The following is a 16,851-nucleotide window of genomic DNA, read 5'->3' as shown; positions in this document are numbered from 1 at the left end:
TGAATATTATCAGAGACCCAGCTTTTTTCTTCCTTCCTTCCTTCCTTCCTTCCTTCCTTCCTTCCTTCCTTCCTTCCTTCCTTCCTTCCTTCCTTCCAAAGATTTTATTTATTTATTTGAGAGAGAGATAGAGAGGGAGGGAACACAAGCAAGGGGAGTGGGAGAGGGAGAAGCAGGCTTCCCAGTGAGCAGTGAGCCCGATGCAGGGCTCGATCCCAGGACCCTGGGATCATGACCTGAGCCGAAGGCAGACACTTAACGACTGAGCCACCCAGGCACCCCTGCTTTTTTCTTTCTTTGCACTGTGCCTTCTCTAGTGTGTTGGTTGGCACATGACAATAAACTGCTTCAGATTCAGTCATCATACCTGACTACAAGGCAAGAGGTAGGGGAAAGAGGTAGCTATAGCAACACGTGTAACTTTTATCAGAAAGGCATGTTTCTATAATATTCTTAGGAAATTTCTACTTAGGTCTCAATAGCCATAATAGTGTCTGCATAGCCTCCTCTAGCTGTAAAGGAGGCTGAGAACTAATATAGATGGACTAAGGGAAAGGGGGAATAGATGTTAAATTAGCTGACGTTCAGGGGTGCCTGGGTGGCTCAGTCGTTAAGCGTCTGCCTTCAGCTCAGGTCGTGATCCTGGGGTCCTGGGATCGAGCCCCACATTGGGCTCCCTGCTCCACTGGGAGTCTGCTTCTCCCTCTCCCACTCCCCCTGCTTGTGTTCCCTCTCTCGCTGTGTCTCTCTCTGTCAGGTAAATAGAATCTTTAAAAAAAAAAAAAAATTAGCTGACGTTCAGAGTATGCCATGATACCAGTAATTTTACACAAAAATTTTACTTAAATGGAATAACAAATAGCATGCAGCTGTAACAGTCTTTTATGCTACTCAAATATATGGCTATTTTCCTTGTCAATAAATTTATATTTTAATGATTACATAACATCCCCTTGTTTTGGAGGTACTGTGTATATAGTTATTTATTTTGATGCTTCTCTGATTCTCTTTAGAGAAATTCCTTGAAGACAAATGACTGAGTTAAAGAGTATGCACATTTGAAAACTTTAATTAAATGCCAACCTTCTTTCCAGAATAATTGTATCAGGTTATGTGCCCAAAAACATCAGGGTTCATACCAAGGGTAGCAGCTGGATTTTGGAAATTTTTGACATAGATGAAAAATGACATCCCTTTTTAAAATTTACATTTCTAAATTATTAGCATAGGCATTTTGTAATTTTCATTAACTACTTGTATTTTTTTAATATATAAGGTTTATATTTTTATGTGGTAAAATTTAATTTAAGATTTAATTTTATTAATTGCTTTCTTTATAGTTTCAAGTTTCATGTTGTGCTTAGAATGGCCTCTATTTATTAAGATTATAAGATATTTAGTTATATTTTCTTTTGGTACATTTTAGTACATTCTTTAATTTTCAAAACAGCTCTAGTGTGTATTTTTTGCTTTTTTTAAAAAAATAACTTTATTGGGGAGCGCCTGGGTGGCTTGGTCAGTTAAGTGACTGACTCTTGGTTTTCGCTCAGGTCATGGTCTTAGGGTCATGAGATCGAGCCCCACCTCGGGCTCCACACTCAATTCGGAGTCTGCTTGAGATTCTTTCCCCTTCCCTTTTCTTCCCCCTCTGCTCCTACTTGCCCCCTACCTCCCCCTACCCCGATCGCATGTGCTTCCTCTCTTTCTCAAATAAATAAATAAAATCTTAAAAAAATTTATTGGAATATAACTTATATACAAATGTTTAAAGTATACACTTTGATAACTTTGGATGTTTCTATATACCTGGGAAACCATCTCCACAATTACAATGCTGAAAATATCCATCATCCCAAAAAGTTTCCTTGTGCCCCTTTATAATCCCTTATCCCCCATTCCCAGGCAACCACTGGTTTGCTTTCTGTCACTATAGATTAGTTTGCATTTTCTGGAATTTTATAAGATGGAATTATTCAGCATGTCCTCTTTTTTGTCTGCCTTCTCAGTCATTTATCAGATTATATGAATTGCACATATTTTCTCCAAATCTGTGGCACATCTTTTCATTCTTGTAACAATGTCTTTGGAAGAGCAGAAATTCTTAATTTTGATAAAGCCCAATTTTACCAGTTTTTTCTTTCACAGATCATGATTTTAACGTTATATCTAAAAAATCTTTCCCTCAAGTATACAACGCTTTCCTCCCATGTTTTTGTCTAGAAGTTTTCTAAATTTACATTTTGGTCTCTTTTTTATTTTGAGTTGGTATTTCTTTATGGTGTGAGATACAGATAAAATTCTTATTTTTACATATGAGCATCTAATGTTCCAGCACTACTTTTGAAAAAAATATCCTTTTGAAAAATCTTATTTATTTGTTTGTTTATTTTCTTGAAGTCTAATTGACGTATAGCATTATATTAGTTTCAGGTGTACAACGTAATGATTCAGTATTTGTATGCACTGTGATATGATCATCCTAGTAAGTCTAGTTAACATTCATCACCACACTATTTTTTGGAAGAATTTGAGGACAGGTACTAAATCTTCTTTGAATGTTTGGTAGAATTCACTGGTGAAACTTCCTGGTTTTGGATTTTTGCTTGTTGGGAATCTTTTGATTACTGAACCAATCTCTACTAATAATCAGTTGACTGAGATTTTCTATTTCTTCATGATTCAGTCTTGGAAGATTGTATGTTGCTAGAAATGTATCCATTTCTTCTAGGTTGTCCAACCTGTTGATGTATAATTGTTCATAGTCGTTTATTATGATCATTTGTATTTCTTTGGTATCAGTATTGATTTCTCTTTTATTTCTGATTTTATTTACTTGAGCTCTCTCTCTTCTTAGTGTATGTAGATAAAAGTTTGTCAGTTTTGTTTATCTTTTCAGAGAACTGACGGTTCGTTTCGTTGATCTTTCTATCATCATTTTAGTCTCTATTTTATTTATTTCCACTCTGATATTTATTTTCTTTCCTTCTGCTAAGTTTGAGGATGATTGAACATAAAAGTTACTAGTTTAAAATGAATCTCCTCAAATTAAAGAAAGAAAACTTACACAGTGGAATTTGAACTATTTTTCTTAAAAAAGTAGGAATCCATTTTAATTTAATTTCACAGAAAGACCTGGGGTTTAAATATAATAGCTACCTCATCTACTTCAAAAGACTTATTGAAAGAATCAATTAAGATAACCTCAGACTATATTTTTGAAAAGTATAAAAGGCTTTATAAACTGAAAGTAACATACAAAGTAAAATTATTTTTCATGATTACATGAACAGTTTTTTTGTTTCATTCATTTTAAAGGCACTCAATTAAAGGAAGTCCAGATAAAATTAAAATGAGCTCATTTTATATTGCTTATCAGCTAAAAATAATGTACATGTGTTTAGCAATGATTTGACTTATTAGGAATTGGAAAGACTTTCAATAAATAAGTATGAATAGAGAATAGTTCTTAATCCAGGAGAAATGAAAAAGATGATCATTCTTGCCACAGATATTTTGCACCTGATATTTCTTGCAACAAAAGAAATCATTTCGGCAGTGCTGTTGAGGCATATCTTCTTGGTGAACTAGGAGACAGACAATATTAGCTTATTCTTTACAGTTAGCTTTGATTTTGCTCTGCTTATTTTAACTTAGTTTTTTCTAAGTTGTAGTAAATGGTCTAAAACATTTTTATTTTATTTATTTATTTATTTTATTATGTTATGTTAATCACCATACATTACATCATTAGTTTTTGATGTAGTGTTCCATGATTCATCGTTTGCGTATAACACCCAGTGCTCCATGCAATACGTGCCCTCTTTAATACCCATCACCAGGCTAACCCGTCCCCCCACCCCCCTCCCCTCTAGAACCCTCAGTTTGTTTCTCAGAGTCCATAGTCTCTCATGGTTCGTCTCCCCCTCCGATTTCCCCCCTAAAAAAAAAAAAAACTATCCTTTTTCATTGGATCGCCTTTGCAACTTTGTTGAAAATCATCTGACTATGTATCATAGAGCTATATAAATCATCTGAAAAACTATATATATTTCTGCTCTCTTCAGTTTATTCCATTGATCTGTTTGTCTTTGCCCACCAGTATTATTGCTATATACCAATAGTATAGTGTCCTAATTACTGTAAATATGTATGTCCAAAAGTCAGGGAGTATAATTTCCCCAGCTTCATTCTTCTATATTCAGTGTTGTCTTGGATATTCTAGATCCCTGCACTTTCATATGAATCTTAGAATCAGTTTGTCAATTTAAAAAAAATGCCTGCTGGGATTTTGATTGGAATTGGGATTGCATTAAGTCTGTTGATCAATTTGGAGAGAAACAACATCTTAACAATATTAAACATGGTACAATTTACTCTACTTATCCTAGTTTCTTAAGATGAAAGTAGAGACCTTCATTTATTTAGGGCTTACTTCATTTTTCTCAGTGAGAGTTTGTAGTTTTCAATGTACAGGTCTTACAAATCTTTTGTCAGATTTATCCCTAAGTGTTTAATATATTTTGATGCTATTGAAAATTACATTGTTTTACTTCAGTTTCAAATAGTGCTTTTTTAGTACAGGCAAACCTCATTTTATTGTGCTTTGTAGATACTGCATTTTTTACAAATTGAAAGTTTGTGGCAACCCTGGGTCAAGCAAGTCTATTGGCACCATTTTTCCAACAGTATTTGTTTACTTCATGTCTCTGTGTCACATTTTGGTAATTGAAAATTTTTATTGTTACTATATTTGTTATGATGATCTATGATCAGTGATCTTTGATGTTACTATTGTAATTGTTTTGGGGTACCATGAACCACCCCTATTTATGGTGGTAAACGTAATTGATAAATATTGTGTGTGTTCTGACTGCTCCACTGGCCATTCCTCTGTCTGTATGCCTCTCCTCAGGCATACCTATTCCATGAGACACAACAATATTGAAATTAGGCATATTAATAATCCTATAATGGCCTCTTAGTGTTTAAGTGAAAGAGTCACATGTCTCTCACTTTAAACCAAAAATTAGAAATGATTAAGCTTAAGGAGAAAGGCAATCACAAAAGCAGAGATAGGTCAAAAGCTAGGCCTCTTGCCGCAAATGGTTAGCCAAGTTGTGAATGCAAAGGAAAAGTTCTTAAAGGAAATTAAATGTCTACTTCAGTGAACACATGAATGATAAGAAAGCGAAACAGCTTTATTGATAATATGGAGAAAGTCTGAATGGTCTGGATAGAGGACCAAACCAGCTACAGCAGTCCCTTAAGCCAAAGCTTAATCTGGGGCTAAGTTCTAACCCTTTTCCATTATATGAAGGCTGAGAGAGGTGAGGAAGCTGCAGAAGAAAAATTTTGCTTAGCAGAGGTTGGTCCATGAGGTTTAAGGAAAGGAGTCATCTCCATAATGTAAATGTACAAAGTGGAAGCAGCAGAGCTGATGTAGAAGCTGCAGCAAGTTTTCCAGAAGATCTAGCTAAGATAGTTAATGCAGGTGGCTACAATAAACAACAGATTTTCAGTGTAAATGTAACAGCCTGATACTGGAAGAAGATGCCATCTAGGACTTTCATAGAGAGGAGAAGTCAGTGCTGGGCTTCAAAGCTTCATAGGAGAGGCTGACTCTCTTGTTAGGGACTAATGCACCTAATGATTAAGTTGAAGTCAGTGTTCACTGACTATTCCAAAAATCCTAGGACCCTTAAGAATTATGCTAAATCTACTCTGCCTCTGCTCTATGCATTAAACAACAAAGCCTGGATGACAGCACATCTATTTACAACATGGCTCACTTAATATTTTATTTTATTTTTTTAAGATTTTATTTAGTTATTTGACAGAGAGAGACACAGTGAGAGAGGGAACACAAGCAGGGGGAGTGGGAGAGGGAGAACCAGGCTTCCCGCAGAGCAGGGAGCCCGATGCGGGGCTCGATCCCAGGACTCTGGGACCATGACCAGAGCCGAAGGCAGACGCTTAATGACTGAGCCACCCAGGCGCCCCGCTAACTTAATATTTTAAACCCACTGTTGAGAACTACTGCTCAGAAAAAAAAATTCCTTTCAAAATATTACTGCTTATTGACAGTGTACCTGGTCACCCAAGAGCTCTGATGGAGATAGACAATGAGATTAATGTTGTTTTCATGCGTGCTAACACAATATCCATTCTGCAGCCATTGATCAAGGAGTCATTTCAACTTTCAAGTCTTATTATTTAAAAAATACATTTCTTAAGGCTATAGCTGCTATAGAGAATGATTTCTCTGATGGATCTGGGAAAAGTAAATTGAAAGCCTTCTGGAAAAAATTCACTATTTCAGAACCATTGTGATTCATGGAAAGAGGTCAAGCTACCAACACGAGCAGCAGTTTGGAAGAAGTTGATTTCAGCCCTCATGGGTGACTTGCAGAGGTTCAAGACTTCAGTGGAGGAAGTAACTGCAGATGTGGTGGAAATATCAAGAGAACTGGAATTAGAAGTGGAGCCTGAAGATGTGACTGAATTGCTGCCATCTCATGATAAAGGGATCCTTATAAGGGATGGGGAGTTGCTTCTTTTTGATGAGCAAAGAAAGTGGTTTCTTGAGATGGAATCTGTTCCTGGTGAAGATGCTGTGAAGATTGTTGAAATGATAACAAAGGATTTAGAATATTACACAAACTTAGTTGATAAAGCAGCGGAAGGGTTTGAGAGGATTGACTCCAATTTTGACAGAAGTTCTACTGTGGGTAAAATTCTATCAAGCAGCATTGCATGCTACAGAGAAATCTTTTTTGAAAGGATGTGACACACTTCATTGTTGCCTTATTTTAAGAAATTGTCACAACTGTCCAAACCTTCAGCAGCCTCCATCCTGATCAGTCAGCAGCCATCAATACTGAGGCAAGACCCTCCACCAACAAAAAGTCACAACTTGCTGAAAGCTCAGATGATGGTTAGCATTTTTTAGCAATGAAGTATTTTTTAATTAAGGTATGTACATTGTATTTTTAGATATAATGTTGCATAATTAATAGACTATAGTATAGGGTAAATGTAAGTTTTATATGTACTGAGAAACCAAAAAATTCATTTGACATGCTTTATTGCAATATTTGGTATATTATGGTCATCTGGAACCAAACCACAGTATCTGTGAGGTATGCCTATACATAGATATACAACTGCTTTTGTATATCGATCTTGTATTATGCAACATTGTTAAACCACTTACTGGTCCTACTAGCCTTTTTTGTAGATTTATTCAGATTTCTACATAAAGATTATGTTACCTGCAAATGAAAACCATTTTACTTCTTCCTTTCCAATCTAGAGATTCTGTTTGTTTCTTGCTAGCATTTTATCTAGGCTAAAACCTCTGGGACAATGTTGAGTAGAAATGGCAGAGTGGATGTTCAGGCTTTCACCATTAAGTATGTTTTAGTTGTAGGTAGTCTATAGATGTCCTATACCATTTGAGGAAGTTCCCTTCTATACCAAGTTTGCGAGAGTTTGTTTTATATTGGATTTTCTTAATGCTTTTTCTACATCGAGATATTTGTAATCATTTTCTTCTTTAGGCTATTTATAGGTGAATTAAACTGATACTTTTTTTTTGACTTAAAAATTTTTAAATTATTTTGTTTTATTTATTTTTTAAAGATTTTATTTATTTGACAGAGAGAGAGACAGCGAGAGAGGGAAAACAAGCAGGGGGAATGGGAGAGGGAGAAGCAGGCTTCCCCCTGAGCAGGGAGCCCGATGTGGGACTCGATCTAAGGACCCTGGGATTGTGACCTGAGTCAAAGGCAGATGCCCAATGACTGAGCCACCCAGGCGCCCTTTATTTTTATTTTTTAAAGATTTTATTTATTTGAGAGAGGGAGGGAGAGAGAGGGAGAGAGAGCGTGCACACAAGCAGGGGGGAGGGGCAGAGGGAGAAGGAGAGTCAGGCTTCTCACTGAGCAGAGAGCCGAATATGGGACTTGATCCCAGGACCCTGAGATCATGACTAGAGCTGAGGGCAGATGCTTAACCAGCTGAGTCACCCAGACGCCCCTTGACTTTAAGTATAGTTGACACAATGTTACATTAGTTTCAGGTGTACAAGATAGTGATTCAACAACTCTGTATATTTTGCTATGCTCATAAGTGTATACATTGATTAATTTTTGGATTTTAGCATAATTGTGCATTCTTGGTATAAATCACACTGAAAGATGTATTGTCCTTTCTTTTTTTTTTTTTTTAAGATTTTATTTATTTATTTGACAGAGAGAGAGAGAGAAAGAGCATGAATGGGGTGAGGGGCAGAGGGAGAAGCAGACTCCACTGAGCAGGGAGCCCGATGCCGGGCTCGATCCTGGCACTCCGGGATCATGACCTGGGCTAAGGCAGATGTTTAACTGACTGAGCCACCCAGGCGCCCCTGTAGTATCCTCTCAGTATACTATTTGATTCAACTTACTAATGTTTAGTTTAGAATTTTTACATCTGTGTTCATGAGGGATATTAATCTATAATTTTATTTCTTTTTGAAAAAAGATTTATTTGAGAGAGAGAGAGAGCATGTGGGGGGGGCAGGGGGCTGGGGGCAGAGAGAGAGAAAGAATCTTAAGCAGATTCCCTGCTGAGCATGGAGCCTGATGTGGGGCTCGTTCGTTCTAAGGACCCTGAGATCATGACCTGAGCCGAAATCAAGAGTGGGATGCTTAACCATCTGAGCCACCCGGGCGCCCCTTGTTTTATTTTTATTTTTCTTATGCTTGGGGTTTGTTAAGATTTTTTGATCTGTAGTTTATAATTTTCATCCAATTTGTAAATATTTTGGTCATTATTTTTTCAAAAATTTTTTTCTCTCTTTGTAGCTGTCTCCTGTCTGACACTCTGCCCTGTGAACTTTTAATACTTTAGCCTTCCTAGACTCCCAACTCTGTGTCTTCAACTTGGGCAGAATGTTAGGTTGCACCTGGGTTTCCCCTCCCTGTGTTGTGTCTTGGAAATTTTCTCTAGGCAGTAGGCTGGGGCAATCATAGGGCTCACTTTGTTCTTTGTCAGGGATCACTGTTGTTCATTTCCTGGTCTCCAGTGTCTTCAAAAACGTTTCATATATTTTGTCCCATTTTTTAGTTGTTGTAAGTAGAAGGGTAAATTTGGCCGTAGTTTCTTCATCTTGGCCTGAAGTGAAAGTCTTCATTGTTATAATTTTTATTTGTTTTCGAGTCAGGATTCAAATGTGGTTCATTTATTGCAAATTTTGATATGAATTTTTTATCTCTTTTTCTATAGGTTTCCCACTTCTGTTTTTAATTGGCAGTTGATTTGTTAAAGAGTAAGATGATTTTTTCCTGTGAATTTCCCACACTCTGAATTTTGCTGATTACATCCCTGTGATGTTTAATATTTTCTCTGTCCACTTTATTGCCTGTTAACTGGTAGTTGTATCTAGAGGTATTAGAGTCAGGATTGATTATTTTGGCCACACTGCTTCCATAAATTGGTAGTATATACTTTCAGCAGGGAGTACATATTATCTGTTTGTATCTCTCTCTCTCTCTTTTTTTTGTATGGTAACAACCCTTGATTTTAATCTGAGATCTATTAAATTTCTTGAGGTTGAAAATTGATGATATCTATTTCTTTCAAGCTTTCTTTAATGTTTTGCTAGGTTATTTCTGTACAGAGAACTTTTCCCTTATCTACTATTGGCTATGTGGTGCAGTTGGAGTAGGATCATCTGGATAAATATTTGGTTCTTTTTCTTACTGATTTTTATTTTTATTTTATTATTTTTTTATTATGTTATGTTAATCACCATACATTACATCATCAGTTTTTGATGTAGTGTTCCATGATTCATTGTTTGTGTATAACACCCAGTGCTCCATGCAGAACGTGCCCTCTTTAATACCCATCACCAGGCTAACCCATCCTCCCACCCCCTCCCCTCTAGAACCCTCAGTTTGTTTTTCAGAGTCCATCATCTCACATGGTTCATCTCCCCCTCCGATTTCCCCCCCTTCATTCTTCCCCTCCTGCTATTTTCTTTTTTCTTTTTTTAACATGTATTGTATTATTTGTTTCAGAGGTACAGATCTGTGATTCAATAGTCTTGCACAATTCACAGCGCTCACCATAGCACATACCCTCCCCAATGTCTTCACCCAGCTGCCCCATCCCTCCCACCCCCCACCACTCCAGCAACCCTCAGTTTGTTTCCTGAGATTAAGAATTCCTCATATCAGTGAGGTTATATCATACATGTCTTTCTCTGATTGACTTATTTTGCTCAGCATAACACTCTCCAGTTCTATCCACGTCATTGCAAATGGCAAGATTTCACTCCTTTTGATGGCTGCATAATATTCCATTGTATATATATACCACTTCTTCTTTATCCATTCATCTGTCGATGGACATCTTGGCTCTTTCCACAGTTTGGCTATTGTGGACATTGCTGCTATAAACATCGGGGTGCATGTACCCCTTCGGATCCCTACATTTGTATCTTTGGGGTAAATACCCAGGAGTGCAATTGCTGGATCATATGGTAGCTCTATTTTCAACTTTTTGAGGAACATCCATACTGTTTTCCAGAGTGGCTGCACCAGCTTGCATTCCCACCAACAGTGTAGGAGGGTTCCTCTTTCTCCGCATCCCTGCCAACGTCTGTCGTTTCCTGACTTGTTAATTTTAGCCATTCTGACTGGTGTGAGGTGATATCTCATTGAAGTTTTGATTTGGATTTCCCTGATGCTGAGCAATGTTGAGCACTTTTTCATGTGTCAGTTGGCCATTTGCATGTCTTCTTTGGAAAAATGTCTGTTCATGTCTTCTGCTCATTTCTTGATTGGATCATTTGTTCTTTGGGTGTGGAGTTTAAGAAGTTCTTTAGAGATTTTGGATACTAGCCCTTTATCTGATATGTCATTTGCAAATATCTTCTCCCATTCTGTCAGTTGTCTTTTGGTTTTGTGGACTGTTTCCTTTGCTGTGCCAAAGCTTTTTATCTTGATGAGGTCCCAATAATTCATTTTTGCCCTTGCTTCCCTTGCCTTCGGCGATGTTTCTAGGAGGCATTTGCTGTGGCTGAGGTCGAAGAGGTTGTTGCCTGTGTTCTCCTTTAGGATTTTGATGGACTCCTGTCTCACATTGAGGTCTTTCAACCATTTGGAGTCTATTTTTGTGTGTGGTGTAAGGAAATGGTCCAGTTTCATTCTTCTGCATGTGGCTGTCCAATTTTCCCAACACCATTTGTTGAAGAGACGGTCTTTTTTCCTTTGGACATTCTTTCCTGCTTTGTTGAAGATTAGTTGACCATAGAGTTGAGGGTCCATTTCTGGGCTCTCTATTCTGTTCCATTGATTGATGTGTCTGTTTTTGTGCCAGTACCATACTGTCTTGATGATGACAGCTTTGTAATAGAGCTTGAAGTCCGGAATTGTGATGCTGCCAGCTTTGCTTTTCTTTTTCAACATTCCTCTGGCTATTCGGGGTCTTTTCTGGTTCCATACAAATTTTAGGATTATTTGTTCCATTTCTTTGAAAAAAGTTGATGGTAGTTTGATAGGGATTGCATTGAATGTGTAGATTGCTCTAGGTAGCATTGACATCGTCACAATATTTGTTCTTCCAATCCATGAGCATGGAACATTTTTCCATTTCTTCGTGTCTTCCTCAATTTCTTTCATGAGTATTTTATAGTTTTCTGAGTACAGATTCTTTGCCTCTTTGGTTAGATTTATTCCTAGGTATCTTATGGTTTTGGGTGCAATTGTAAATGGGATCGACTCCTTAATTTCTCTTTCTTCTGTCTTGTTGTTGGTGTATAGGAATGCCACTGATTTCTGTGCATTGATTTTATATCCTGCCACTTTACTGAATTCCTGTATGAGTTGTGGTCTGAAAATATGCAGGGAATGATCCCAATCTTTTGGTACTGGTTGAGACCTGATTTGTGACCTAGGATTTATTCTGGAGACTGTTCCATGGGCACTAGAGAAGAATGTGTATTCTGTTGCTTTGGGATGGAATGTTCTGAATATATCTGTGAAGTCCATTTGGTCCAGTGTGTCATTTAAAGTCTTTATTTCCTTGTTGATCTTTTGCTTAGATGATCTGTCCATTTCAGTGAGGGGGGTGTTAAAGTCCCCCCCTATTATTGTATTGTTGTCGATGTGTTTCTTTGCTTTTGTTATTAATTGCCTTATATAATTGGCTGCTCCCATGTTAGGGGCATAGATATTTACAATTGTTAGATCTTCTTGTTGGATAGACCCTTTAAGTAGGATATAGTGTCCTTCCTCATCTCTTATGAGGAAGTCTTTGGTTTAAAATCTAATTTGTCTGATACAAGGATTGCCACCCCAGCTTTCTTTTGGTGTCCATCAGCATGGTAAATGGTTTTCCACCCCCTCACTTTCAATCTGGGGGTGTCTTTGGTTCTAAAATGAGTCTCTTGCAGACAGCATATCGATGGGTCTTGTTTTTTAATCCAGTCTGATAGCCTGTGTCTTTTGATTGGGGCATTTAGCCCATTTACATTCAGGATAACTAATGAAAGATAGGAATTTAGTGCCATTGTATTGCCTGTAAGGTGACTGTTACTGTATATTGTCTGTGTTCCTTTCTGGTCTATGTTGCTTTTAGGCTCTCTCTTTGCTTAGAGGACCCCTTTCAATATTTGTTGTAGGGCTGGTTTTGTGTTTGCAAATTCCTTTAGTTTTTGTTTGTCCTGGAAGCTTTTTATCTCTCCTTCTATTTTCAGTGACAGCCTAGCTGGATATAATATTCTTGGCTGCATATTTTTCTCATTTAGTGCTCTTAATATATCATGCCAGTCCTTTCTGGCCTGCCAGGTCTCTGTGGATAGGTCTGTTGCCAATCTAATGTTTCCACCATTGTAGGTTACAGATTTCTTGTCCCGAGCTGCTTTCAGGATTTTCTCTTTGTCTCTGAGTCTCGTAAGTTTTACTGTTAGATGTCGGGGTGTTGACCTATTTTTATTGATTTTGAGAGGGGTTCTCTGTGCCTCCTGGATTTTGATGCCTGTTTCCTTCCCCAGATTAGGGAAGTTCTCTGTTATAATTTTCTCCAATATACCTTCTGCCCCTCTCTCTCTTTCTTCTTCTTCTGGGATCCCAATTATTCTAATGTTGTTTCATCTTATGGTATCGCTTATCTCTCGAATTCTGCCCTCGTGATCCAGTAGTTGTTTATCTCTCTTTTTCTCAGCTTCTTTATTTTCATCATTTGGTCTTCTATATCGCTAATTCTTTCTTCTGCCTCATTTATCCTAGCAGTTAGAGCCTCCATTTTTTATTGCACCTCATTAATAGCCTTTTTGATTTTGACTTGGTTAGATTTTAGTTCTTTTATTTCTCCAGAAAGGGTTTCTCTAATAACTTCCATGCTTTATTCAAGCCAGCTAGTATCTTTAAAATCACCATTCTGAACTCTAGTTCCAACATTGTACTAATGTCTGTATTGATTAGGTCCCTGGCAGTCGGTACTACCTCTTGTTCTTTTTGTTGAGGTGATTTTTTCCATCTTGTCATTTTGTCCAGAGGAGAATAGATGAATGAGAGAACAAAATGCTAACAGGGTAACAACGTCCCCAGAAAATATATACACTAAACAAATCAGAAACGACCTGAAACCGGGGGCATAGAAAGGGAAGGAAAGAAAAAAGAAAAAGAAAGAAAAAGAAAAAGATAAAAACAATCAAAAACAAAACAAGAAAAAAAACCAGAATATGATCAAATATGATCAGGCTGGTGCATAGATCAGTGCCGCATGCTAGATTTTGGGCGTATTTTGGTCTGTTAGAAGAAAGTGCCTCCCAAAATTTTAAAGAAAGAAAAACTCATATATGTACAAAAATAAGGGTTAATACGATGAAGGGATGGAATATGACTGTAAAGATGAAAAGTATAAAAGATTTTATAAAAGGAATTGATAAGATAAGAAGTTGGTTGAAAAAAGAAAGAAGAGGATTTAAAAAAAAAAAGGGAGAGAATGTGATCAGGCAGGAGACTATAACAAAGCCATACACTAGAGATTTAGGGTATATTTTGATCTGTTAGAAGAAACTATATCTCAAAATTTTAAAGAAAGAACAACTTATATATATATATATATATATATATATATATATATATATACCAAAAATAAGGGTAACTACTGTGAAAGGATAGAATATAACTCTAAAAATGAAAAATAAAAAATTTTTTTTTTAAAAAAGGGATTGATAAGATGTTGGTTGAAAAAGGGAAAAGGAAAAATTAAAAAAAAAGAGAGAAAATGCAGTTAAAAAAAATTAACTTGGAAAGACTAAAGAATCATGGTAAAAAAGCCATGAATTCTATGTGCAGTATTCCCCTAGCGCTGGAGTTCTGCCATTCTCATTGATCGGTACACTTGGTCTTGGCTGGCTGTTCTTGCTGATCTTCTGGGGGAGGGGCCTGTTGCCATGGTTCCCAAATGTCTTTGCTGGAGGCAGAATTGCCCTGCCCTTGCCGACCGGGCTAAGTAATCTGCTCAGGTTTGCTCTCGGGAGCTTTTGTTCCCTGCAAACTTTCTGTACAGCTTCAGAGGAGGAGAGTGAAAATGGCGGCCTCCCAATCTCTGCCCCGGAGGAGCCGAAAACTCGGGGCCCCGCTCCTCAGTGTGCCCCCAGAGAAAAGTGGTCAATCACTCCCGTCTCCCCGGTCTCCAGCCGCACTCCGTGCTCACCCGGCCTGTGACCGAGCATTTCTATCTCCGGCACCCGACCCCGTGTGGAGTCTCCAAACCCCACAGATCCCTGCGTTGTGCTCCCGCGCTGCTCCTCCCGGGGGAGGAAGGGGAGTCTTCCTGGATCTGCCGCTTGTTGGGTCCCTGCTAGAAGAACAGTGGCCTGACTGTGCCACAGATCACGGTTTATGGCAACCCCGAGCTGAGAGCCCGTGCCTCGGCTCCGTCTCTGCAGCTGGCTTCCCCGCTCTGATACCTGGGAGTTTTGCTGCACTCAGGCACCCCCGGTCTTCCTGTGACCCCGAGGGTCCTGAGACCACACTGTCCCGCGAGGGTTCCACTCCCCGCTTAGCCACTGGAGCGACGTCCCTCAGCGGAGCCGACTTCTAAAAGTTCCGATTTTGTGCTCCGCGGCTCTATCACTTGGCAGAAGCGGCCGCCGGAGGCCCCCTCCCCCGCCGTCTATCCTCCAGAATATCGCCTCGGATTCACTTCTCCACACGTCCTACCTTCCAGAAAGTGGTCGCTGTTCTGTTCAGAGAGTTGCTGCTATTGTTTTCTTCGATCTCCTGTTGAGTTCGTAGGTGTTCTGAATGGTTTGATCTCTATCCAAGCTGAATTCCTGGGACCAGACGAAATCCAGGTCTCCTACTCCTCCGCCATCTTGCTCCGCTCTGTCTTACTGATTTTTAAAATATTGAGTTGATTCTCTAGAAGCCTCCATTAGTGAGCATTTGGCCTTTTCTGTTTTTAGATCAATATGAACACATGCCTTTAGATATTTTTGATGTGTTTCACTTTTTTGATACTCAAATATTTTCATCTCTGGCCAGTAATCTCTTTAAGTTCGCTTTTATTTTCATACTACTCTGCTAGTCAGTGATAGTTTCCTTGCTTTCTGGTGTGACAGGTGTTTGAGGTTTATCTTGTGCATTTCCTGCCTCAAACCTAGAATGAAGCAGTAGAAGGAAGGAAATTAAATGATTTAAGAATGTTATTGTGAGAGAGAGATTTAAGCAATTGGGAATTACCGTGGAAATCAGCTTATATATTCTAATTTATACATGGGCTTTCAGCATGACTGGTAACATAAAAAATACTTACCATCAACTAAACTTCCTATTTCAAACATTAAGTGTTTTTCTTTGTGGTTATGTAAGGTGATTTTTTTTTTTTTTAATTTTCTTTGTAGGCTTTGCCAATCAGTCAGAAGATGATCAGGTGAATGTAATGGGTTTTCACTTCTTAGGAGGTTCCCGAGTTACTCTTCTTGCTTCTAAAACCTCTCGTAAGTAAAACTATGGTATTACTGCTTTTGAAATTTTCCATTGAGAACACTACATCACAGATCATCATCACATCACGGATTTCTGCAAAGGATATGTTCAGTTCATTATTGAAAACAAAGAGCCGTGGTATTAAGTATTTAGGACATAAAAGTTATGAAGATAGGATCCTGTTTTATTAGAGATATGTGACTTTGGTTTTGGGGATTAGGAGAGTTTGAGAGAGAAATTTAAAGAATTGAAAATATTGTTGAGATAGGTATATGGTGAACTAGGTTTTAGGAACTATTAGAAACTGGAATTAATTTGTGTGTGTATGTATATTCATACATCCTCCTTTTGGATATTGGCAAAGATGAAGGTGAAAGTGTGAATAGCTTCTGCTGACACTAATCTCAGTAGAATGAAAAGAGTAATTATGTAGTCAAGTTTGAATTTCAGATATAAATATTCTTCGTTGATTTGGTTGCTTCATCTGAGAATAATAGTTGAAACTACTTAATGTAAAACTGACTTTTGATGTATGTGGGATACTGAAGCTGCTAAACTCATTGAATTATATACACCTTCATGGAAATAAAGTAAATATTAAGAAAATAGTGTTTAACAAATTTTAGGAACACTAAGGGTATTAGTGTGAATAAATGCATATATTGATATTTATATGTTAAAAAAGTTTGGCTGAGTACACTCCAATTTTAAAATCCCTGCAGTTTGTGAAATGGGCTTCCACTTTCTACTTTATGCATTTGCAGTTTTAGTTGGTTATTTCTTGCATCATCAGAAGATATAGTAAAATAGGGACATATCCCTTTTGAAAAATGAAGGTGTTAGCAGGAGGAATATAAACACA

The 16,851-nt window shown here is 37.8% G+C and overlaps 1 protein-coding gene across 3 annotated transcripts in view; it reads left to right on the top strand.

Annotated features, from left to right (window-relative positions):
• The window catches only part of BBS9 (Bardet-Biedl syndrome 9), a 448,772-nt gene that overhangs the window by 194,490 nt on the left and 237,431 nt on the right, over positions 1 to 16,851 (top strand). For all 3 annotated transcript variants that reach the window (XM_032401801.1, XM_032401802.1, XM_032401803.1), the window contains one exon: positions 15,905 to 16,000. In XM_032401801.1, coding sequence (XP_032257692.1) covers positions 15,905 to 16,000 — 96 coding nt within the window. The remainder of the gene's footprint in view (positions 1 to 15,904; positions 16,001 to 16,851) is intronic.

The sequence above is a fragment of the Phoca vitulina genome, unplaced genomic scaffold (genome assembly GCF_004348235.1).
Source record: "Phoca vitulina isolate PV1807 unplaced genomic scaffold, GSC_HSeal_1.0 scaffold4, whole genome shotgun sequence".
NCBI classification, from domain to species: Eukaryota; Metazoa; Chordata; class Mammalia; order Carnivora; family Phocidae; genus Phoca; species Phoca vitulina.
Note: the sequence above shows the minus strand (reverse complement) of the source record. Positions and strands in the feature narration are given on the sequence as shown.